Here is a 26,085-nt window from a genome sequence, read left to right as displayed (position 1 = left end):
ACCAAACAGTCCATTAAAGATAAATGTGACTGGAAACTGCAGGTAGTGGAGATCTGATTATGACTTTCAACTAATAGTCTGTAAGTACCTGAGGCAATTTATAAAGAGAAAAGGTTTATTTACGTTCACAGTTCTGTAGGTTTCAATCCAAGACCAAGTGGCCCAATTCCTTTGGGCTTCTGGTGAGAACGGCATATCGTGACAGGAGTGGGAACTCATGGTGGAGCAAACCACTTACATCATGATTCAGGAAGCAGAAGAGGAAGACACTGGTGTTCCACAGTCCCTTGTAAGGGCATTTCCTCTATGACCTAAGGACGCCCAGTAAGCCCCACCTCTCCCAGATTGCACACCTACTAAAAGTGCCGCCCTGGCCATCAAGTATTTGACATATGGAAACTGGGCAACATATCTCCAAACCATAGCATAAGCCTTGAGTTCACCAAAAGAGCATCTTTTTGTTGTTGCTTACTTCAGGCTTGTTTGCTTTTTTTGAGATAGGGTCTTACTATCTAGCCTAGGCTGGCCTCAAACTTTCTATGTAGCCCAGGCTGGCCTCGTACTCCCAGTCCTCTGCCTTAGCCTCCCAAGAGCTGGGATTACAGGTGTGAACCACCATGCTTACATTTGAAGAGACCACCTTACTGTTCTTCAGTTGTTTGTCAGATGGGCAGCTGTGGAGAGGACTCAGATTGGCCCTCCTCTCTCGATGCTGAGAGTATGGAATTCAGATGTCCCTATAAAATCAGAAGGAATAAATGCCTGTCGAGCCCGAGTGGGATATTTGATGAAACTTGTGGGAAGGTAACTTCTTGAACACATCAGTCCCAGAACATGACTACATGTGTGTCTACATACATTTTAACAAAATTGCTTTTTCCCTGTAAAATCTTTGGATGCCCTCAGTACTTTAATCCAGTGTTGCACAACTTTAATATTTACACAAATTTCCCGGAGATCTCGCTGATGTGCAGGTGGAAGGGCCTGAGACTGCATGTCTCACCTGCTCCCAGGTGTCACTGACGTAGCTAGTCAGAGAGCCTGCTGTGTGACAGGGTCTTAATGGCTTCGGAGTGCTGGGGGGTTCGTGTCACAGTTCACCAACATGCTTCCTGTTGTTGAATGTTCTGGATGTTCTGACAGATCTGCTTTGTTGTTGCCATTTTAATTTCTATCAACATTCAGCTTGGGTTTTAGTCTTAACCAATATTGAAGAAAAAGCTTTTCTTGGAAGTTCATCTCATTCGATGACAGCCAGACACATAATGCACATTCATTCCATTTGCAGTGTTTCCTAGGGGCCTGCCATGGGCTTCTGTTGTAGATGCTGGGACTACAAAGACCAACAGAGTCCTGGCCCTGCGGCTCAGCCTCCCCCAGACTGCAAGAAGAAATTTCAGTTAATTGTAGTAAACGGGAGATGAGGTAATGCCCCCAGGTTGGTACTGTGTTGAAAACCGACCCTGTAGATAAGGAAGGAATGTACCTGAGCTGGGTGTAAGGACAAAGAGTTGTTCACCAGGCGTCTGATTGGAGTGGGGTTCCAGACTGAGAACACACATGCAGAAGCACTGAGGCAGCAACTGTCTGACACACTCAGGCTTCTCCCCGCTCCTTTGTGGAGGGTAACGCACAAATTTCTCATGGAGGCACAAAACCTGAGGTGAGCTGGGGGCCAGAAGCAGATGGATATCTTAGGAAGAGGGCTTTGAGGGGACAAAGCTGAGATGGGAGTCCAAGAAAGTGACTCCTCCTGGAGGAATGTGGTAGGAGGGCAAACCCAGAAGCTGGTGTCCAGGCCCTGGAGAGTGCCTGGGCTGAGCATGGCCATCAGGGGTGAGCTGCAGCTTTGGGCCTGGGTGGCAGAATGGCTAGTGCAGCTGCCAGATGATGTGGTGATAAAGGAAATGGTGGGTCATGGGTAGGAATGTTGAGGTGAAGAGTACAGGCAGTCATGAGGGACAAAGGTCTGTGTTTGGATGAACCATCTGCAACAGAGAGGGATTTGGGGAGAGAGGAAAAAGGCAAACGGTGACATCCTGTTGGTGAATGTTTGGGGCAAGAGCAGAACAGTGCAAAGGAGGAACGCAGGACTCTGGAGTCATGTTTTGCACACATGGGAATTTAGGGTTGTGGCACTGTCCAGGAAAGTGTGGTTCTAGGGTGTCCCGGGTGTGGTGTGCACACTGAGTGAAGGAAGAGAGACCACGCACAGCATAGTACCTGTGGGGAGAAGAGGCTTATGGAGGCAGCACAGAGGCTAGAGGGCCTGTAGGTTTAGACAAAGGCAGGGGACAGAGGGAACTGAGCAATCCCCACTCACGGCAAGGGCTGGAGGGACTTTAGGACAAAGCTCCCTCTCCAGGGAAACCTGAGAAGATAGGCAGAATGAACTGAAGAAAAGATCAAGCTACATCTCTAACAGACTGTAGCTGAGGCCCAGGGCCAGGAGGGGGATGACTAAAAGATGGCAAGTACCTTAAAGCGTGTCAGATGAGTTGTGTATAATAATGATATACAGTGCTTTTGTGCACAGCCCTGTTCTTCACACTCCACATTCCTCATATTAATCCTGGAAGGTAGGTAACACTGTTGTACCCATTTTACAGATGAGGACACTGAGCTACAGAGAGTTACAGTAACTTGCCCCGAGGGACAGAGGAGAGCCAGAGCTAACAGGGCTGTCCCGTACACAGAGGTGGAGGCTTAGATCCTTTCTCCTCCTTACCACTGTCAGCTTTGTTCTCTGGAGATCCACCTTGGTGTGATTTGTATGACTTTCTGGTCATAAAAAGTCAGGTATCTCAAAAACTTCTGTTTTGTGCATATACTGGCTATGGGTGGTCTGCAGACTCCTACCACGTGACTGACACATTAGGTAACAGTGTTGTGTCTAAAAGCCTTCCAGGGCCTCCGTTGTTCTAACTTCTCATTTAACAATTCAGGTTCTTCAGCAAAGGCTTCCTAATAAGGTCTTTGGCACTATTGTTTGAAACTGTGCAAACAGAATGATACATGGTGATAAAAATTCTTGCAGTCTAGAATTGGTAAAGGTCTTGCTTCACACAATTGGAGTTTAGGAAGAGATTGCTTATAGTACCAAGGAAAAAAGAAAGAGAAAAAAAAAGGAATACGAGAAGATAGTTTAGTTTAAGATAAAAAGATTTTTTCCACCAAAGGAAATAGCAAAACTCTGTAACTGAGCATGGTGGCACATATCTATAATCCAGCACTTGGCAGACTGAGGCAAGAGGATTGTGAGTTTGAGGCCAGCCTGGGCTACATAGTAGACCTTGTCTTAAGCAAAAAAGAGGGAGGAGGGAAAAAGGGAAGGGAAACTAATGGAGGAAATACAATGTAATAAATAACTTGAGTATATTTAGTATTTCAGTCATGAAAACCATAGCAAATGCATTATTTCTTAAATCAGTATGTAAATGTATCATACTAGGAATTGGTGCCTATATTAGCCGGGATATAGCTTTGCTCTGAACTAACAATTGCTTAAACAAGATGGTTTATTCCTGTATCACAGAATCCAGAAGTGAAATAGCAGTTGTTCAGGGACTTGGGCTCCTTCTTTACTGTTGTTCCACCATCCCTTAATGTGACACTCTTTCTCTGTTTTTAATGTAACTCTTGTTAAGCTTTTATTGTGGAAAATTTCACACATGCACAGAAGTGGAGCAAATCATAGAATGGACCCCATGTGCCTGACTCCCTAGCATTAAGTAACAGTGTAAACTCAGCCCAGTCTCAGCCATTCTCCTCTGGCCTTCACTTGTCCCTGTCCCGGTTTTTTTTTTTGTTTGTTTTTGGTTTTTTCCTAAAGCAGATCTCATAGCTACTGTTCCATCTGTAAATATTTCTATATGTATCTCCAAAAGGTAAGGGGCCTTTTAAAAAATTTAACTTTTGGAATAATTAAATTCAAATGCAGTTGTAAAAAATAACTCAGAGAGATCTTCAGTGCCCTTTATTCAGGTCCCCTGATGGTAGCATCTTCTAAAACCATAGCTCCACATCATGGCTGGGATGTCAAAATGTGTGTGGTAAAGATGCAGGGCATTTCCATCACACCAGGTCCCCCATGTTGCCCTTTTATGGCCATTCTTCCCTACCTTTTTCATAGCCCCTAATACCTTATAATCTGCTCTCCAGTTGTAATTCTGTCATTCCAAGAATGTTAGGAACTTTTAGTATCAGCTCAACATAAGTCCCTCTAGATTCACCTGCATTGTTGTGTGGATTAAGAGTTCAGTACTTTTTGTTACAGAGTAGTATTCCATGGTAAGGATATATCACATTAAAGTCTCTTTTAGGGCCAGCACAGTGTCTCCCAGCTACTTGGGAGGCAGAGATAGGAGAAAGATCACAGTTTGAGGCCAGCCTGGATAAAAAATGTTAGCAAGAATAAGCAGGGTGTGGTGGCACATACTTGTAATCCTAGCTGCTTGGGAGGTGAGGTAGGGGGATCACGGTCCAGGACCAGCCCAGGAAAAAGCATGAAACCCTATCTGAAAAATAACGGAAGCAAAAAGGGCTGGAGGCATGGTTCAGGTGGTGGAGTGCCTACCTTGCAAACACAAGGGCTTGAGTTCAAGCCCTAGTACTGCCAAAAAAAGAAAAAAATGCTTTAAAAAAGTGTACTCCACCTAACGCTTTCCTCTTTCTTCCCCCACTGTCCTCCTCTCCTCTCTGCGCAGCAATGCCAGGCGAGTACAACCCTGTAAAGCTGAGAAGCGATTGTTCAAGGCCCCCCCTGCCATGGTACACCCGAGCCCAGAACAAGATGAGAAGACCCAGCTTGCTGTTCAAAGACATCCTCAAGTAAGTAGGGCCCAGGCCTTGACATCCCCGTTTGGGTCAGTGTGTGGAATTGGGAGAAAAACTCCTTAAGAACCCAGAAGGTGGCGGATGTTAGAAAAACATACTTGGTCTGATGGATCATTTAACAGCTCATCTGGGTGAAGGTTCAGTGAGCAGATGGAGCAGGTCCACATGTCCATCTGCATTTAGTGGGCACAGTGCTGGTAGCCATTTGTTCCCTGATCCTGAGCTTGGAATCCTGGAAGAGTAACTCACAGCACCCTGCTCTTCACACCATTGTTTAACGAAGCAGGCCTTTCTCCCTCAGCCGTTTTAAGTTATCCAAATATGGTTCATTGAAGTTCCTTAAAGACACTGGATACCATGACATACTGAACACTAAAAAGGATGACAGCTGTTTCTGTCAGACCAGCCTTATGTCCTAATGTGGGGTAAAGTTAAAGGAGGAGCCTGTCAGGTTTTTTGGTACCAGCTAAACCAAGTCGACAACTGGTTTTTTGTTTTGTTTTTAGTTGGTTGATTAGTTTGTTTTGCAGTTTTGGGGGTTAAACTCAGGGCCTTGTGCTTGATAGGGAGGCATCCTACCACTTAAGCCACTCCCCCAGCCCTTTTTGCTTTGATTATTTTTTGAGGTATTGTCTCAAAAAATACGATATGGTCTAGATATGGTCTAGCCTGGACTGGTCTGGACCTTGATCCTCCAATTTGTACCTTCCCACAGTAGCTGGGATGACAGGCATGCACCACCAAACCCAACCGTTGATTGAGATGGGGATCTCTCAAACTTTTGCTCAGGCTGTTCTTGCACTGTGATCCTCCTGATCTTCACCTCCCACATAGCTAGGATTACAGGCTTGAGCCATTGTACCTGGCTCCAAGTCGCAAATGCTACAGATGTCTAAGGATAGAAAATCTTCAGATAAAGCCAGCTGTGGTGGTACGTGCCTGCCGTAATCAGAGCATTTGAGAGGGTGAGGCAGAGGAGGCGGTTTTTGACCCTGTCTCAAAAAGCAGAAAGGAAGGAAGAAGAAAAGGAAGGAAGTGGGGAGGGAGGGAAAATCTTTACATAGATAAAAGAAATCCAACCCCGGAACCTAGTCTCTGACCTCACTTTAGAATTTTGAAGGAGGTGTAAAAGGAAATTTATGTGAACATAGACTTATAGCACATTCATTGCCTAATTTTAGTCATAACCATAATTCATGGAGATCTGCAGCCTGGCTCTGTGCTGGTACCAGCTGCATGGCTGCAAACAAGGCTGATCCAGGCCCTGCGCTGCTGTGGTGTGGACAAGACAGACATGGGCAAGGAATTACAGCACAGTGAGAGCCATGCTGTGGATGCTAGGCCTGTGTAACACACCTCGCTTTCATTTAAAATAATAATCAAAATAAGGGAAGTACTACATGCACTAAATATAAAACACTAGGGGCTGGAGAGAGCAATAGGGGAATGCTGAGTCCAAGAGATCCACAATTCAAAAGATACTAAAGGGACTCAGTGGAACGTCTTCTCCTTCTCACTCCCCACGTTTTCCATCCACTCCAAAAGACAACCAATGTTACCAGTTTCTTGTAGGAGGAGAAACTGTGTGTTCTCTCCCCACCCAGCCAGCCAACCTGTTGTCATACACAAACGATAGCATCCTGTCCACCTAACGGGATACTCAGTCCCAGGGAAGATATCATCCAGGATTTCTTGGGGAGTCTATTGGTAGGAGAACCATGACATCTTGAACACATCCCAGTAACACTTGCATGCAGTCTTCAGGAGATCTCATCTGTTTGATAGTATATTGTGCTCAGTGCTTTATTTAAGTCTTGGTCCCTTTCTTTAGAACATGTACTGTTTTCCCCTTAAGATTATTCCTTACCTTTGCTTTTTTTTCAAGAATATGGGTTATTTAAAGCAGTGTTCTTGAACTGTGGTTTAAACTTTCTTTAACCTTTTGCTTGTCAGTGTCACTGAGGAGGTTATTAAAAATGAGATTCCTAGAGCAAAGACTAAGCTCAGCTCTTTTCTCTATGCCTGTGGGCGCACATACACATGCTCCTGTTAAATGCTGTGATGGGGCAAATTTATCAGATCATTAAAAATGGGTTTTTTAGATGGTCTTAAGGGTAACACATGGTGCTTTCTGACTTCAATCAGTCTCATTGATGGGTAGAATTCTTTAGAAATAGTATGAGTACATTATTTCTTGTGTATGTGTACATTCGTGTGTGTGTGTGTTCGTTTTTAAGGACTGACAATACTAAAGAAGCTAAAAAATCGAAGCTGACATTGTATAGTTCAAGTCTATTGCCTACCCTTTTTCAGTCCAGTAATCTACATTATGAGTTAGATTTTCTTGTGCCCTTGAAAAAGAAAAGGGTTTTTTTCCTATATTTGCTTATAACAAAGACAGTCACAAATTTCCAATTTATCTTGTCAGGAAATAGCACCTTCCTTCCCCCCCTCCCCCCGAGGTGACCTAAAGATTGTCCTTCTGTGTTGTGTGACAGGCAAGGTTAGGTTTCTGCTCACATGACCCTTTTGCTTTTGGTTATCACGTGACTGCCTTGGTATAGCTGGTTAATTTATTTATTTTTTTCCAGATGTACGTTGCTTGTGTTTGGAGTGTGGATTCTTTATATCCTCAAGTTAAATTACAGTTCCGAAGAATGCGACATGAGGAAGGTGCATTTTGTGGATCCTGACCGTATAAAGGTGACATGTTCCAGCACACTGAAGCTGTCAAAGCGTCTGAAATGTGTTACAAAAAAATGCTAATGAAAGTTTGAAAGGAAGGGGAAAACACTTAATCTCAGCACTGTAAAACCAGAAGCAACCAACCAACCCATTTACCCCACTTACTTGCATCTGTGGAGTGTGACAGCATGGGAGCTGACACACCTAGGGTACCTGCCACAGGGTTCATTTGCCCGGATGCTGCCCATGTACAGGAAACAGATGAGGAAGAAATTCTTTGTAGCATCACTGGTCATTCCCAGGCTTTACTTTTACTTTTAATGATTTCATATTGTTTTTCAGGGATTTTAGGGCTGGGGGTTTAGCTGGTGGTAGAGCACATGTCTAGTATGTGGAAAGCCCTGGGTTTGATCCCTAACATTGCAAAAAAGGGAGGAGGATCTATTAATTTATTTTTCTAAGTTGATTGATAGTTGTGAATTTCACTGATGAAACTGGATTGGGTTGAATTGCCCAACAGGTTCATCCCAGGATGAAAGAAGAGTTGATTATAAATAAGGGAGCAGATTAAGAATGAAAGCTGTCATGGGCACATGTTATCATATTTAGCCATCATCCTGATGGGGAGACATCCCAGAACATTTCCACCTACAGACGATGGCCTGGAAGGTTGAACCACTTGCCCAAGTCCACATCTACTCTAGTTGACTAATTGATTTAACCTAACTTAGCATTGCTGCATGTCAGGAACTGCGCTGTGAGCGCATTAGTGGTCATGATAACCCTGGGGGTGAAGGTATGTGATCTTCTCCATCTCTCAGCTGAGGCAACTGAGGGGCTGCAAGTGAAGTAACCCGCCCATGTTGCCTCAGCCAGTGAGTGTGGGGCCGGGTCAGAGTCAGGTCAGTGGTGTGGTTTCACAGCCCAAGTTCCTCTCTGCTCTGTGCTGCTCTGCTGGAGAAGAGAGGGAGTGTCCTCAGAGAAGCCACAAGTTATAGACAGTCTGGTACAGACAGGAGAGTTGTTACCTAAATTCAGATCTAGTTGAAACTGTGTGCAGGTTACTCAGTTGTTTTGAGTCGTTTTCTGGACATCTTGTATGTGACAAGGTGTAACAAAATCTATGTTAACAGGGTCTTCATGAAAATTGAATAAGATAATACAAAGCTCACTTCCTCCTTCTGATTTTTATTCATGTTTCTACTTTAGTCTAAATATCCTTTGAAGGGGTTCAGATAGGTATAAACAAGTCAGGGAAGGACCAGGCGTGGTGGTGCGTGCCTATGTCAGCACTCGGAAGACAACTCAAGAGGATTGTGAGTTTGAAGCCTGCCTCAAGTAGCAAAACCCTGCCTCAAAAAAAGAAGAAAGTCAGGAAAAAATATCAGTGAAAAGCTTAGTTAATAAGTGCAGAGCATGGCCTCCACAGAACTGTCGAGTCTCGGGGGTCTTGTTTGTTCCCTGCTGTATATCTGTCCTCAAGTGTTCGCTGCCTCATTTCATTTCCTTGGCATTAATACATCTGCTCTGGTGGAGCCAGATGTGTCCAGTGTCCTTTCCTTGGGCTTCCCTCTTCTTCCAGTCTGTCTGACCTTGCAGGCATCTTCCAAATCCCATTCAATTCCAAGACCCTTCACAGCTAGCTCTCTTGAATCAGGTTGTTAGATATCTTGTCTCTGTTTTCTGTCTCCTGAGAAAAGCCTCAAATAATGGCATTTGGTACTAAGTACTTACTGCTGTGTGGTGAATTCTTATTTGTTTCTCTGCTTCTCCACTTTCTCTGTCCATGTTTATTTTCCTGTCCACTGACCATCTGACCAACTGCAAAATAATGACTCTAGAGGCATTCATGGAGGAGAAGTGAGCTGTTCTGCACAAGATCAAGCACATCATTTCACCAGCAGAGGCTGAAGAAGGTGTTTTCATACTGCCTTAGAGTTTTTCCCTAAGCTACGTTAGTATGCCGGGGATGCTCTGCTTGTCCCTGCAGAGGTCAAACAGTGTTCTGATTATTGTGGCCCTTACTCTGTAAGGTTCTTCCAAGGAATCCTAGTGATTTCTGAAAAAGACCAGAGAAAAGACTCAAGACCACATCCCTGAAGCACCATTGAAGGGATAGGAACATGTATATGACCTAAAAGAGAAACCTAATCCAGGGCACATGGTGGCTAATGTCAACAAACTGAGAACACCCAGCACGTGGAAGGTTAAGACCTGCCTAGGTGACCTTAGTGGAAGAAATGTATATTGGGACAGCAGCCAAGCACAGAAAGAGGGGCTTGATAGTGTACACTTTGCATCTTCTCTGTCACTCTCCAGACTCCTTCTGGTGTAACAATATATGTGAGCATTTGTCACTTCATCTAAACAGAATTTATTTGAAAGCAGGGGCTGTGTTTATAAGAACATAAGTTTCTGAGCCAGACATGGTGGCACACACCAGTAACCATAGCTGCTCTGGAGGCAGAAGTAGGAGAATCGTGGTCTGAGACCTGCAAAAGTCTGAGATGCTACCTGAAAAATAAGCTAAAGCAAAGGGGCTGAGGGTATGGTTCGTGTGGTAGAGGGCTTGCCTAGTAAGCACCAGGCCCTGGTTCAAGTCCCCAATACTACCAAAAAAATAATGTTGTGTGTATGTGTGTGTGTGTATTTCTTAGGATTCCAAGCAAAGAATTAGTGCCGAGGATGTCCCATATGAGCCCTCTGCTTCCACCCATTGCCCTCTGCATAAGATACGCCCCACAGTGGCCATTGTGGTATTTCTAAAAGCTGAGCCTTATCTGTTGCTTCCCTTCTTAAGATGCTTTGCTTTCTCTTGGTTACCCTTGGAACACCTGTAAGACTCTTCATGACTTGGTCCCTATCCATTTCTCCAGCTTCCTTTTGCCACCCATCATGCCATTACTGTCTGGGTCAAGTGTACTGAACCCCTTGCAGGACTTTGGTTGAGCTTCTCTCTTGCTCTCACTGTCTCTCTAGCATCTTTATTGAGATGTAATTCACACAACATAAATTCACTATTTAAAGCATATGATGCTATGGTTGTAATGTATTTACAGAGCTGTGCAACCATTACCCCAGTCTAAGTTTAGAACATTTTCATCATCCCAAAAGGAAGCTCTATAGCAATTAGCAGTCACTCCCATCCACCCCTTTCCACATCCTAGGTAACCACTAATCTACCTGCTGTCTCTACCTGCCTGTCCTGGACATTTTATGTAAATGTAGTTGTTCAGTCCATGGTCTTTTGTCACTAGCCTCTTTCCCTTAGTATAATGTTTTCATTATATATGTTTTACCCATGTAGCATGTATCAGTAATGAAGTAATAAAGCATTACTTGTCATTTCTGGATAATATTCCATCATGTAGATATGCTACATTTTAGCTATCCACTCATCAGTTGATGGACATTGGAGCTGTTTCCACTCAGCATAATGGTACTCTGAACATGTGTACCTACGTGTTTGTTTGAGTACTTGTCAGCAAACTGTCTTCAGTTCTTTCAGGTATATGCCTGAGAGTAGGATTGCTGGGTCACAAGGAAACTCCATCTTTAACTTTCTGAGGATCTGCCAAACCATTTTCCAAAATGGTTTCGTCCCTTTACATTCCTGTGAGCAATGTGCTAGGAGCCCCAGTTCCCACATCCTTGTCAGCACTCGTATTGTGTCATAGCATCCTAGCAAGCGTGAATAGCATTTCATTATAATTTTGCTTGCATTTCCTGGGTGGCTAATGACGTCGAACACCTTTCCTATCCTATGCTCGTTGACTGTTTAGCATGTCCACAGGGATGATTATTTAAATCCTTTGCCCATTTTTTATCTGCGTTATGTGTCTTCCTGTATTGAGTTGCAAGAGTTCTTTTTGTATTCTGGGTACCAGTCCTCTGTGTTAAGTACATGGTTTGCAAATATTTTTACTCATTCTGTGGGTCGTCTTTTAATTTCCTTACCATTAAGGTCTATAATTTTGATGGAGCCCAACTTGTATTTTTCCTTGCCCCTGAAGTGTTACATCTAAGAAACCATTGCTTAATCCTCTGATTTTCTTCTATGCATTTTATAGTTTTAGCTCTTACATATATGTCTTGTGCCAAGTCCCAGTTACTTGGGAGGCAGAGATAGGTTCAAGTTTCAAAGCCAGACTTGGCAAAAAGTTTATAGAGACCCCATCTCAACCAATAGCTGGGCATGGTGGCAATACCTGTCATCCCAGCTACATGAGAAGCGTAAATAGAAGGATCGTGGTCCAAGCTGGCCCATGCGAAAACTCAAGACCCTATCCCAAAAATAAAGCAAAAAGGAGCTGGGCTTGGCTCAAATGGTAAGCAGAAGGCTCTGAATTCAACCCCCAGCACCACAAAAAAAAAAAGTTAATTTTTGCATGTGGCATGAGGTCAGTGTGTAGCGTCATTCCTTCACACGTGGTTCTCTGGTTTTCCATTTGTTAAACAGGCTTGCCCTTGGCTTGCTTGCTGCTTTCTTTCTTTCTTTCTTTCTTTCTTCTCTGCCTGGAGCCTGTCCTTCCTTTGCCTCAGTTACTCGTCTTTTAAATCAAATCTCAGCTCAGGGATTACTCCCTTGATAATGTCCCTCTCTGTGTTCTAGAAATCTCTTCAAACCTTAATCCTAACATTTATCACACAAAGTCTTTTAACTATTTGTCTTCCAGGCACAATCCTGGGAGAGAGGGGCTGTGTGCTAACATTTTGTATTGGTCAATCTGCACTCCTGTCTGTCAAACTCCAGAGAAAAGGAGAAATGTTTACTTCAACCACAGTGTGATCGCTTATCTTTGAACCACAGATTGTATAGAAAATCCACAATTAACAGCCAATTCTTTGAGTATGTTCCATTATGCACTTTAGATTTATTATCCTTTTAAGGAATATCATGGATACATCTGTTCAACTCTAAACATTCATTAGGGAAAAGCTTCCCCTTCCTTTTCTCCCTGAATGATAGAATATAAGTCCTTTCATTTAGACAGAAGGGGCCAGTTTAAGACCTAGGTTCACAGCTGAACCAATAACATAAGCTCTTCACAGGTGGCAGTGCCCTGCTTTGATTGGCTTCAGTGAGGATTCCTGACCAATCACTGACAAGGGGGTGGGAGTACCTGAAAGGTGGGATCAGCCTCCCAGGTCCCACTGCCTACACAGAGAAGGGCATAGCTAACTGAACCATAGTGCCCACACATCAACCAAGTTCTGAAGGAGTTCTAAAAGGCTTTCTTTTTCCAGTTAAAAAATAATATTATAGCTGAGCATGGTGGCAAGCACCTGCAGTCCCAGGACCCAGGAGGCAGAGGCGGGAGAATTTTGAGTTCAAGGCCAGTCTGGGCTACATAGTGAGACCCTATCTTAATATGGCCATGATAGAATTGAAGGCATCTTTTATTCTGTTACTTGAGACTTTTTTTTTTTTTTTTTTTGGAGACAGGGTCTTGCTATGTAGCTCAGGCCAGCCTCAAACGTATGCTCCTCCTGCTTCACCTTCCCAAGTGCTGGGATTACAGATGTGCACCACCATGCCTGGCAAGACAGTTTTTTAAAGTAGCTTTGTAACATTTTTGACCCCGTCAAAATGCCTTACTTTTCAGAAAGGTCCTGACAGAATGTCCCCTTCCTTCTGGTGTGTGTGTGGAAGTACAGGCCTCTGTGTGTGCAGGTGAAAGGGATGGCAAGAGTTGCCTGTTGCTGAGGGTTTGGAGATAGGACACAACAGGACATGAGACAAAAAATTATGGCAGGGCCAGATAGTGAACTGTATCAAAAGCCACACTAAGCAGCTCATTTTGGTACTTGGTTTTATACCACTGACTTGGGAACAGAGACCATCTCTCACTTCCTCAGAATGGAGAAAATGGTCACTGTGGTCCTAGAGCACCGAATGGCTGAAAGATGAAGTTCAAAATGAGCTCTTGCCCAAGAAAACCCTGGCTCCAGGCTGTCTGTGGAGATCTGATCCTTGCCACATGAGCATGTAGACAAATGTGAATTATTGTGGATGCATATTGGCAGAAGAGCATCTCAGAGCCAGGGGGGCAGGCCCTGTTAACTTCATTGGTTACATTCAGCATCTTGCAGCTCGAGTGGCACCCTGTGTGCCCTGTCAGACTGTAGCAATGTCCAGCTGGACCAGACCCAGCCCACCTTAGTCCAGCAGGAGAGGAAAACTAGCCACCAAACTTGTGAGGTTTGGATTTTCTATTTTTAAATGTCCCTTAATGTGCCTGTTGTTAACAAGACCAACAGTAGTCTCTGAAGGGACTCTTGGACACATTCAAAGTGTGGTTCAGATGTGAAATTGCACTTAAAAGATATTTGAGGAGAGATGGGCACATTTGTGTCAATTTAGGCTTGAACTGAGTGGTGGCAGCAATTTGAACTTGGCCAGCTCTCCGCTCAGAGAGCTAAAGACCACAGATTGCCCTCGGGACTGCATTCTGTGCAGTGTAGTTAATTATGGCCCAGTTTCCTTGGCTTTGCCCTCATAGTTTTCTGTCTGGCTCCACAGACCTCCACGTACCATGTTTGTAGGGAGCAGGGTTCACCCCACTGAGCTATGCTGTGAGCTGAGGCAGCAGCACTCTACACCCAGTCTTTCCTCTCCTTGGGGCCACTTCCTCTTCTAGACCACCTGGAATGTGGCTAGAAGCCTCCATCCAGGGTCCCGTGCTTTCACCAAGGTGATGCTGCTAGTTAAGTAGATTTAAAACTGTCTCACCTTGGGGGTCTTCTGATTGAATTTTTCTTGACAGTTGATGTTGATGAAATCGATCCACAATAGCATTTAGTCCTTTGAGTCACATACTTTGATAAGTGTCAGGCACATCACTGTGGCCACTGTTCAGTTTGGGGACATTTCCATCCCTGTAGTTAGTCCCCTTGAGCCCCTTTGTAGTCAGTTTACTACTCAAACCCCCAGCCCCAGATAACTAAATGGTTGAAGCTTTATTATAGTATTGTTTTGTTAAGCTTGTTGTTTAAATTTTACCTGCTTTTAACTGCATTAATGTTGTAGACAGATAACCTAAATGAATACCCTCTCATGTGCCAGGCACCAAGCAAAATGCTTAGGCATCTCAGCAACCCTGGGAGAGAGATTACAGTGTCTGAGTCTAAAGGTGTGGAAAGGAAAGTTTTATAAGGAAACCAATACCCCCAATCACACAGGCCGTCGTAGAGCTGGGCTCTTGCCTATGCTTCGTTAACTCCAGGCCTGAAGTTCTCCTTATACCTAAATATTCTGTCCTGTCCTGAAATTCAAATAATAATAATAATAATAACTATTACTGTCTCTTTCTAATAATAAGGCCATGTGCCCATATTTCTGAGAAGTATAGTGCTTAAACTTAGGGAGTAGAAATGGAAGTGGAGATTTTGGTCAGGAAAATCACTTTGGTTTTAATCCCATCAGTGCTCTTTCACACTGTGGTTTTCCATGGCCAATCACTGCATCACTGACAATCAGAACCACCAGATGTCTATGTATTCTTAACTCTGCACAGCCTGTATGCTCAGCCTGGAAGAGGTTAAAATCCAAGGCCTTTATTTCCATCCCTGGACTTGAGACAACTGTATTAATATCTTGCAAGAGTGTCCTGGGGACCTCACCTGGCTGGTGCCACCAGGCCCCAGACAGATGCCTCCCATTCAGTCCTCCCTCACTTAACTACTTTGGAGGCATCTGTGGCACAGCATGGGCAGTGGGGGGGTGGGGGGGTGTCTCTCTGCTTCTTTTTATTACCCCACCTCCTTAAGGTGAGGCTTTCCTTGGCATTATTTTCTGAGCTTTGAAACCCAGACAAGCAATGAAGAAAGGAGAGAGGCCGAGATTCCAATTAGAAGATAATATTCTGGGGGCTCTCTGAGCTAGGCCCATGTCTTTAAACAAAACAGGGGAAGGATTTGCAGTGGCTTGAAGTTTCCAGCAGCATTTAGAGTGCTCACTCGGTTGCTCAGGGTTTATGTACTGCCACAGCGGGGAGTCAGCACAGAAGGGGTTACAGCTAAAGGATGATTGCCCAGCCGTCTGCTCTGCTCACAGTCTAGAAAATTAAATTTGAAGCCTGAAATTGAACTCTTTGCCAGAATGGGAATGGAATGAAATTTCACTCCTTTCCAAATGAAACTTCTAAAGAGAAGATCTGGCAGCACCCGAGCGCTGTGCGCACACTTCCTGCTTACTTGTGACCTTCTCTTCCGTTGTGAGTCAGTCGATGGTAAAGCTTCCCTGGGTCACTTTGGCACTTCTCATCCTTTCCTTTATATCAGAGGAGATTTGTAAAACCAGGTGCTTGGGTGTCACTCTAGAGTGACAAATTGGGCCTTTGGGGGCTCTCACAGTTGCTGTTCATGACCTTCAGGTTGGAGTCTGGAGACTAGTGTGCATGGTGTGTGTGGCCTTTCTCTTTGCTTGCCTCTCCCAGATTGCATTAGGTGCTCTGTAGGCGCAGGGCATCACCTGCTCAGCATGTGGTTCAGAGCAGCCACCTCCATTTAGGGATGTGGGGTCATGACAGGGTCCTGGCTTGGCTTCTAACACATTGCTCAGGAACACACCTTACACCTGCAAACTTGTTCTCGATAGTGTTGTTTGTGTACTGTTTACTGTGGGTAGAGGCTGTTACTTCAGGAGCTGGGGAAGTGATCAGCCCAAGTTGCTTGCCAGCTCAGACCTCTTCTGGTGATGCTACCTCGAGCTCACAAAGGGACGACACCAATGACTGTCTCTCAAGGTCCACAGAGGTCATGTGACAGTGAATATGGCAGTGTCTGTAGCATTGATGCTGAGGCTCTGCTTCAGTAATGGGCTGGATCTCCAAGATGTAGGCAGTGTGTGCTTCACAGGCACTAATGACTTTTCGGAGCTGTAATGTTTTTAAGTGTTTCTGCTATAGTGGGGTTGATACATTCCTTAAAAATGTATTTTATAAAAACCAGACAATAAGGGTAGGAGGTAAAAGGGTAAGGGAGAATAGTGGAAGGGGATGGGCCAAAGTAAAGTATACCCACAGTGGGGACACATTAAGAAACCCCTTTGAACATCATCTTAAGTATTAATAATGAAAAACAGGACTGTAAAATAGGTACAGTGTATGGGGAGGGGCACTAGTGAGGGGGGAGGGTGAATGAAGGAGATTAAGGTGATGGTATATGGCAGACGGACCTCCTAAACCTATATGAAACAGAACTAAGAAACCTCTTGCAATTGCTTGAAGTGGGGTGGGGAGGGGGCGGAGGGGGAGAGGATGGGGGCCGTGTGACTAATGTATAATATAAGCATAATTGGAATTGTCACTATGAATTCCCCTCCCCATATAATGAATATATTCTAGTACAGAATTTACAAAAAAAAAAAATAAACAAAAAAAAATCAGACAATAATAACATGGCCCTAAGAAGAAACATAGTTGGGTAAGCATTTGAAACTCTACAATGAGAAGAATCCTCATAACATACCGACAGAATTCAAAAGACATGGTATGTCCCTAGAGCTTGCCCTGGGGAGCGTCAGACTTCACACCACACACTTGTGCACACATGCACACACAGGTAGTTTGATGGGAGCAGGTGTGTTTAAGACAGGGCCAAGGCTCAGCATGGAGATGAGAACCAAAAGCACCAAGATGAGGGAGGCAGCCTTTGGGCAGACCGAGGCAAGATGAAGCATATGGGGTAAACAGACATTTGCAGCCTGTTCCTCCAGGCTTCTTGTGCTCAGCCAGCCCAGTGTGCTTGGCTTTCAACAGCTATTCCTTCCTTATGCAAACCATTAGCACACTGAGAAAATGCATCTGCAACCAGCACCATGTCTATGTTAAGGGGACATTGCTCCTGAAAACATTTAAGGTAATTTGCCATCCAGACTGTGTGGTGCTCATTACCCCAACTGACAAACAACCCTGCTTCTTATCCTGCTAGAGGAAAACCTGAAATATGAAGCCTTTTTGTATTGTGATTAAAAAAAAAAAACACATAGCATAAAATGTACCTTATTAACCATTTTTAAATGAGCAGTTAAGTGTAGTCACATCACTGTAAAACAACCTCCAAAACTTTTTCCTCTTGAAAACTGAAATCCTGTACCCCTAAACAAGTCCTCATCCTCCCTCTCCTCAGTCCCACCACTCTCCTTTGTGTTTTTTGAATATAACTTTAGATACCTCATATAAGTGAAGTTGTACAGTGTTTGTCTTTTTGCAACTGGTTTATTTCACTTGGCATAATGTCCTCAGACAAGTCCCATGTTGTAGCATGGACCAGAATTTTATGAAACATGCAGTCTTCAACACTTCCAGGTTCATTTTCATCCCAAATGTGTTTGTACAATATTAGGCCAGGGGTGGGAGGTGGGAGATCTTTCTGCTTTACCTGTGCAGTGAATAACCACCCTGTGATGTCCCCAGGTTGTTTTCTTCTGTCCCTGAGTGTAAATTAACTTTAAAAGGTGAACTTTCTGTGTTAAAAGATAATCAATAGAGATGCATCAGACACCATGGGATAAAATGTTATCTATGGGAGTGTTTCTAATGCCGGAGAGGTTTTCAAACTCATATTGGTGTGACTCCATTCCAGAGAGCTCAGAAATACGCGCAGCAAGTCTTGCAGGAGGAATGTCGACCCAAGTTCGTGAAGAAGGCAATGGCGCTGTTATTTGAGCACAGGTACAGCACAGACTTGGTGCCCTTCGTGCAGAAGGCTCCCAAAGGGAGTGAAACCGAGTACAAATACGATCCTCCTTTTGGATTCCGGAAGTTCTCCAGCAAAGTCCAGACCCTCTTGGATATACTGCCTGAGCACGACTTTCCTGAGCACTTGCAAGCCAAGCAGTGTAGGCGCTGTGTGGTTATTGGAAGTGGAGGAATTCTGCACGGACTAGAACTGGGTCACGCCCTGAACCAATTTGATGTTGTGATAAGGTACCTTGCTTTAAACCAACCATTCTCTAGAATTCAGTCCAGTACTCTGAGTTAGTGCAGCTCCAGAGACAGTGAGGGGTACCGGAAGCTCTTCAGGGTCTCTGACCTCAAGGGACTTAACTCTGAGAAGCTGGAACAAAAACTGGAAGTGATCAGATGCCCCAAACTGTGTAGTACTGACCCTAACTTAAAGGAGCAGGCTATGGAACACAGTCATTGGCAAAGCCTTTCAGAGCTGGGGAAGTCTGGAAGGATGGGTAGATTCAGGTGAGCCAGCAAAGGAGGAAGGCCACTAGGCAAGGTGACAGGAGAACACAGTAGGAGAAAGATGCCAGGGATCGCTGGGCTTCAGGAGCTGGGCTGGGGGCTGGTGAGCCCTGGAAGGCAAAGCTGGCTGGAGTAGAAAGCCCACAGCAGAGATAGAACTCACCTCGACAGCAGTAGATAGTCATTTCCAGACTGAAGGTGTAGCTAAGTGTACTTGCCTACCATGCATGAAGCTCTGGATTTGGTCCCCACCACAGCAAAAATAAATAAATAAACAACCAAATAAATAAATAAATAAATGTTTTTCTAATGATAAAAGTAAAATAATATTAATTATTAAAGATCATAAAAATCTGAGGAAGAAAATAACCACTCATAGCACAAATAGCCAACATTGTTTTTTCCACTTTATTCTAGACACACTTGTGTTTTTATAAGGTTGGTTTTTTTTTTTTTTTTTTTGCTGAACATGATGGATAGTTTCTGAGGTTGTTAAATATTCTTAGACTTCCTTTATATGAGGGTATTTTAAGTTATTTAGTGGTTATGTTGCTTAGAACACTGCCATTTTTCTTTGTTACTGTGAAAATGCTTTGTGTGTCTCTTTGGACAGCTTTGATTATCTCCTTAGAAAAGTTCTTCAGAGTAGAACCATTGGCTCCAAGACACGTGGATTTTTTTTTTTTTGAGTAATGTACACTATTGTAAATTAACTGTCAACGTCCTAGGGATGTGCAGAGCCAGAGGCATGGTGAGAACTGGGTCCTAACTCACTTTGTCCAGCAGTTGTAGGGGTGAGAGGTTGAAAACAGGCGAGGAGGGACAGGGCCTGGGTCCAGGGGTGTCACAGGAGGGCGTGAGTGTGTGAGCCTGGGGTGATGCACAGCAAGCAGAGACAGTGACAGAAGATTGATCTGAGAGGCATATTGGAAAAGTATGACTAGAGTTTTTGGTAATTTGACAACTAATGTCAGGCTGGAGGTGTGGCTAAATGGTAGAGCGCCTGCCTAACAACCGTGAGTTCAAACCCCAATATTGCTGTGTGATGGTGGGTGGGGGGACAAAACAGCAGAAGACAACTGTGTCAGGAGACACCAAAATTTCTCCTTTGGGGGCTTAAGGCATTACTGGAACTGCGTCACAAGTGGGGGAGTGAGGAGGAAAATCTCCAGTTCTTGAGGGGTGATGACAGTCCATCTGGGACCCTTTGATCCTAAAAGCGGTCACGTATTCATACTGTACCTTTGCCATGCGGGGAAAGTCCCCTAAGTGCCTGTGCCTCCATTTCCTCATTTGTAAAATGGAAGCAGCAGCAGCTCCTCTGCAATTCCTGTGGAGACAGCCCGTTAGCAGGCGGATCATGCAAACGCAACAGTGACAGAATTGCAGGAGATGGTCATGACACAGGAGGCCGTGTGATGTGGCAACATGGGTGATGGCCGGCTCTGTCGATGTGTCTTCTTCCTTTTTACTCGAATAGATTAAACAGTGCACCAGTCGAGGGATATTCTGCACATGTTGGGAATAGGACCACCATCAGGATGACGTACCCGGAGGGCGCGCCTCTGTCTGACACTGAATACTATGGCAGTGACTTGTTTGTCGCTGTCTTATTTAAGAGTGTTGATTTCAACTGGCTTCAAGCAATGGTGAAAAATGAAACCCTGGTAAGCACTAAAAAGTAAAGGAGTCTCAAATTGTAATTATGAGCTTTTATTTTTAAACACACATAGTGGAATGTATACTTAATACGTCATCTTTCAAATGAAAACCACCCTCTTGGTAGAAACCCCACAGAACTCCATGCTGCAAACTGCTTCCAGAACCTGAATAAGAGTTACTTGTAAGCTGAGGACAGCGCCTCACACCTGTAATCCCAGCTACTTGGGAGGGAGACTTAGGGAGGTCACAGTTCATTGTCAGCCTAGGCAAAAAAATGAGACCTCATCCCAACAAATAGGCTGGGTATAGTAGTGCATATTATAATCCCACCTACATAGGAGGCCTTAGGTAGGAGGATTACAGTCCAAGGCTGCCCTGGGCAAAAACAGGAGACCTTATCTAAAAAACAACTAAGGCAAAAAAGGGCTGGTGGAATGGCTCAAGTGGTAGAGCACCTGCCTAGCAAATGGGAGGCCCTGAGTTCAAACTCCAAAGTTGCATGTGAAAATGGTGATCTTTAGTTAATGAGAATATCAAATGGGATGTCAATGGGCCAAATGCCTTCTCTAGACTTGAACTTGCATGACTTTGGTCAGTTCTAGAAATGAGGTTTACTAGGAATGAAAACCATGTGGAAAATACTCAAAAGAGTGTATGTAAAATCCAAATGTGTTAGTCGGTTGTCCTCTTGGAGTAAATTCAAAGCACTCCAGAGGGGCAGATGTGAAGGACATGGATGACATTTGGTCACATTCCTTTCATCTGTCTTTACAATAATTAATGACATTACTTTAGACATTACTTCCCCCTGTTATATTGAATTAAATTTCAGAGCTTAGCATGTGAGCATTTTTCTACACAACCACAGATTAGCTGTCTGCAAAGCTAACAGGATTTCTCACGAGCTCTGTGTGATGCAAGATTCGTGTCTCCAACGCTGGAGTCTGAGCAGGCTATTGTGGTCTTCTGGATTTTTTATCAGGTAGAAAATGAAGCACATAGGAAGTGACTTAGGTCAGTTTACAAGCGACTTCACCACACTAGGAAATAAAGTCGGTGGAGAGCAAAGGTAAGGCAGGGCCCCCTGGACAGGACGCTCACAGCATTTGATACCCTTAGCCTTCCCTGGGCAGAATGAGGGCTGTAGATGGTAATAAGTCTTCTGACTCAGGCCATTGCCTGAGAGGTGCTGGATTTCCGCAGACATAAATGACTTTGCTGCTGCAGGATGCAGGGCACAGGGCTACCTGCTGCTGTGCTCATGACCTTGACCTAATTATCAGGGACTGCTTCCTCACCCTGTGCTAAACATCCCTAATGATTGCTTGCTGTCTTTCCTTAGCCATTTTGGGTGCGACTCTTCTTTTGGAAGCGGGTGGCAGAAAAAATCCCACTGCAGCCAAAACATTTCAGAATTTTGAATCCAGTTATCATCAAAGAGACCGCCTTTGACATCCTCCAATACTCTGAGCCTCAGTCACGATTCTGGGGCCGAGATAAGGTATGTTTGTCACTATTCAGAGTTAATTGTTTTCTCTGTGTTCGAGGGGAGACGTGTGAGCTTAACTGTATCCCCAGAGCATCTCAGGTGGAGAAGCCCAGTCATTGATCAGAACACCCCACCTTTATCACTCCATACCTTGGCTTCAGGGCTCTTCATGGTATAATTAGCCTTCTTCCCGTCTTCAGTGGAGTCCGCACGTTAAATGCTCGTGACACTGAGACATTCATTAAGGCATTCTTACTCCAGGATTCCGTTTAACTGCAGAACACCGGAAGGCACTTTGTTCTTACATTTAGCTCTGGGGGCTCCTCAGGTGAGCATTGCTATTTGTGCTCACTTTTCGGATGATGGTGGTAAGTGAAGTCCAGTCGATGCCTGGGCCCCATCCCAGACGCTCTGATTTAATTGGTCTGTATGTTACATTGGGATCTTCAAAATTCCCAGGATGATTTTATTTTGCAGCCTAATTTGAGAACCTTTGTGCTCTAGGCTGTTCAGTGCACCAGGTTATGAACCTGCAGTTAACGTGCTGCTGGCAGGGGTGGCGTGGGATGGCGTTGCTACTTGTGCCTTTGTGATCTGAGCAGCTAAACCTGTGTCTTTAAAATTCTTAAGACCTGTGGAGAAATCGTTATTAAACAAAACTTAGCACGTGTGTGATGGAACAAACACTCCCCAAATGAAAAGAGCTCCTTCTAAATCCAAAAGAAAAAGACGAGCCATAGTCAGCATCATCAATAATCAAATAAAAGCAAAGGAGAGTCACAATGACATTTTTTGCTCACTTTCTTAGTAAAGATTTTAAAAGTCGCTAATGTCCTTGTTTGGCAGTTCTGCAGGTAGAAGAGGCTGGCACTTTTTCTGGAGGATAGTTTAATGATATAAATCAATTTTAATATGAATAGTCTGGGCCAGGCATGGTGGAACACACCTGTGATCCCATCACTTAGGATTTAAGGTAGAAGGATTGCAAGTTCAAGGTCAGCCTGGGCTACATGGGGAGACTCTTTCTCAAAAAAAAAAAAAAAGAAAGAAAGAAAAATTTTATCTATCGATAGACAGATAAAATTGGGTCTTTGACCCAGCAATTTTACTGTAAAAATTTGATATTGAAGAAATTAGAGAAATGTGGAACCTCTCATATTCTGGTCCATCATAGGATTAATAGCAAAGGACTAAAACCAGCCACACTATTCATCAAGAGATTGTTTAAAACCAACCATGATGCAGTCAATGCAATATAAATATTGCATGTTTATATCCTAATGGATATAAAACATGTCCACAACATATAAAAACTGGAAGTGCGTGGGCGTATGTATGCACGAGTGTGTGCACGCATAGGACATGCTTGGAGAGGGACACTAGCTGGAGAATGGCCCCTCCCAAGGGGGAGTCCACATAAGACTTTACTTTTCACTTTATAATGCATTTATTATATGCATTAGCAAAAGCTAAGGGTCCCAGTCCTTGGGGAGGGTTGAGCTCCAGAAAAACATCCCTGGGAAGGACTGGAGGGTTCCCTGGCCACCCATCCTGGAGCAGACCCCAGAGACCGCTGTCCTGCAAGAAAGGAAATGGGCTTGCTTTGTGCTTCTGCCATTGTGTGAGGGACCAGTGGGTAGACGCTTTAGAAAGAACACCTTTCGTGTGATATAAGAGCTGTCTGGCTGTCTCTTGAGGGTGGGTTAACAGGGTACACATCACACCATGTGTTAGAGTTGAGATTTCTAACTTGCATGAACAGTTAGACTTAAAATTCTGTGATAGGTAAAACTGTCTGGTGTGTCAGGTGCGCCTCTTGTGACTGCACAGCATGTACAGTACCTGCAAAGGAGTGAATTGGTGGACTTGGGCATTACTTTTAAACTTTAGTCCTTGCTCTTTTTCAGAACGTCCCCACAATGGGCATCATTGCTGTTGTCTTAGCCACGCACCTGTGTGATGAAGTCAGCTTGGCAGGCTTCGGATATGATCTCAATCAGCCCAGGACGCCCTTGCACTACTTTGGCAATCAGTGTATGGCCGCCATGGACTGGCAGACCATGCACAATGTGACCACAGAGACCCAGTTCCTCCTGCACCTGATCAAAGAGGGAGTGGTGAAGGACCTCAGTGGCGGCATCCATTGTGAATTCTGAACACAGCAGACCTCACTCGGAAATGCAACTGGGACACTCAGGGCTGTTTTGAATAGCCTTCTTGATGCATTTCATCCTGCAAATACTTTGAAGTGCAGCTGGCGTTTTAAACTTTTAATTTAAAAAACAAAACAAGAAATGTTTTAGTTCTTCCCACTTTTCTTTCCTATTTATTTGAAGTCAGTGTTCATCTTTGCACAACATCTTGTAAGTTAATTTTCAGGATGGAATCGGAAAGACTTTTCAAAGAGTTGTATGGAATGATGTTTTATTGTATTTTAAGAAAGTAATTTAATTTGTAAAAACCCTGTGCATGTAGACTGCACATGGAATAGCAGGTGATGAGGTGGAAGGAGGAGGGTCTGCTCCTTTAATGATGGCCTCGAATGCCTGATTCAGGTTCTCTGCTGCTCTGTTTGGTGGAACTCATCGAGATGTTTCCAGGATAACAGCGCAGTCACTATGCCAGCTGCTGGAGGCCCAGGCCAATGAGATGCATGCTTGGGCCCATTCTCTTGGTTAGCCCTCTGCCGAAGACTCAAAAACACAAAGACTGGCAGGAATCAGCGGGGGGAGAGATCCTTGGCTCCCTGGCTGGGGAGGGACACAGCACACGTTCTGTGTCCTCTGACTACTGTGAACTTGCCCTGGGCTGCAGAAGCCACCGTCTTCCCAGCAATTATGAGAACTCTTGAATTTCTTGAGAATTTTTTTTACTGCTCTTCCAAAGCACATAAGTGTTCATCTAAGACGTTCTGCTGACTGACTGAGGTGGCTTCCACAAATTAGGACAAAACCTCTATTATCCAGAGTCATGGGGGAAGAAATCCTTTCCAGGAATAACAATGCTTTCTGAAACACTGAAATGAAACCCCCAGTGTTACAAATCAGTTATTTAAAAGCCTACCTGACACTGTCTACCGGTCAATGTGCTGGTCAAAAAAGAAAATAAAAGCTTTTGAGGAGCCCTGCGGTCTAGTGAATTCGAGTGCTTATTTATTTATTTATTTATTTATTTATTTATTTTAGGGAACTGCATCGTTGGGTGCTGCTGCTAAGTCAAGCCCTCACTGTGGGTTTTGCAGTGGTAAGAAACAGAATCAGGGTGTCTTGTTCCTCAAACCGCTTGATGCAAGACAGCCTTGAACCCTCTGGAGAGATGGCAGTATCAGTGGCCTCCTCCCCAAGGACAGGCTTGCTGTAGCTTATGTCTCTTAGTGGTCTAGTCTCTGGTGTCAGCTCTGCGCTCTGCTCCCCACCACCCCCATCTCTGCCCTGCCCTCTCTGTTCTCAGCCCTGTTGCTGCTGTGCCAGAGTCACCTCCCTCAGTTCCCATACCTCTGCACTGCCACCCAGCCCCAGGGCAGCCTTACCCAGCTCATTCTAATGTCTGTTCCCTCAGCCCTCTTGGCACATGCAGGGCAAAGGGCAGGTCATGGCATTTGGTAGAGTCCCTGCTGTCTCCAGGGATCTAGGGTCCAGTTCAGAGAGGCTGAAGTTTGTATGAAGTTTGGGTTCTACTCAGAAGACACTGTTTAAAAGAAAGTGCTTTTTAAATTTTCACCAGTTAGCTGACTTCATTTTGAAAGTTGAGAACATGGAAGATGGTCCACAGCTAACCTGTGGCTCAGGTTGGCCTGAGTTGACACTGCACAGCCCTTAGCCCTCAGGAGCTGTGTGTGCGAGTATACGCATGCATGGGGCGGGAGGGGCAGTAGTGGGGTTTGAACTCCAGGCCTTGTGCTTGCTAGGCAGATGCTCTACCACTTGAGCCACTCTGCCAGCTACACCCCCACTTTGTTTTTTTAGCCAAACTTGAGACTTCTCAGACAACTTTCTTAGTGTGGTGGTATGTCAACTCAAGTCACTCTGGCCTGTTGGGGCTTCTGGAGAGTGTGGTGCTCTGTCAGCAATGGTCAGGCCTGGTCCTATCCCCACCCCATTTGTATCTATATGTTGGTTTGCCCTCTCCTCTCACTTTCTGCTTTGTCACAGTAAGTAGGTGCCCTAAATAAACAAAAAGGCATGCCTTTACACCTTTGCTGGAGTCCACCAGCCT

At 44.5% G+C, this 26,085-nt stretch overlaps 1 protein-coding gene across 3 annotated transcripts in view; it reads left to right on the top strand.

Moving 5' to 3' along the window:
* The window catches only part of St3gal5 (ST3 beta-galactoside alpha-2,3-sialyltransferase 5), a 47,457-nt gene extending 22,453 nt beyond the window's left edge, over positions 1 to 25,004 (top strand). For 2 of the 3 annotated variants that reach the window (XM_074050129.1, XM_020179021.2), the window contains exons 2-7: positions 4,707 to 4,830; positions 7,428 to 7,539; positions 18,109 to 18,452; positions 20,200 to 20,386; positions 21,724 to 21,882; positions 23,778 to 25,004. In XM_074050129.1, coding sequence (XP_073906230.1) covers positions 4,709 to 4,830; positions 7,428 to 7,539; positions 18,109 to 18,452; positions 20,200 to 20,386; positions 21,724 to 21,882; positions 23,778 to 24,026 — 1,173 coding nt within the window. In that variant the 5' untranslated portion in view covers positions 4,707 to 4,708 and the 3' untranslated portion in view covers positions 24,027 to 25,004. Of the gene's footprint in view, positions 1 to 1,515; positions 1,664 to 4,706; positions 4,831 to 7,427; positions 7,540 to 18,108; positions 18,453 to 20,199; positions 20,387 to 21,723; positions 21,883 to 23,777 lie in introns of those variants that run through there. The other variant, XM_074050130.1, reaches the window with a different exon arrangement.
* The last annotated feature ends 1,081 nt before the right edge of the window (positions 25,005 to 26,085 follow it).

The sequence above is a fragment of the Castor canadensis genome, chromosome 12 (assembly GCF_047511655.1).
Source record: "Castor canadensis chromosome 12, mCasCan1.hap1v2, whole genome shotgun sequence".
Taxonomy (NCBI): domain Eukaryota; kingdom Metazoa; phylum Chordata; class Mammalia; order Rodentia; family Castoridae; genus Castor; species Castor canadensis.
Note: the sequence above shows the minus strand (reverse complement) of the source record. Positions and strands in the feature narration are given on the sequence as shown.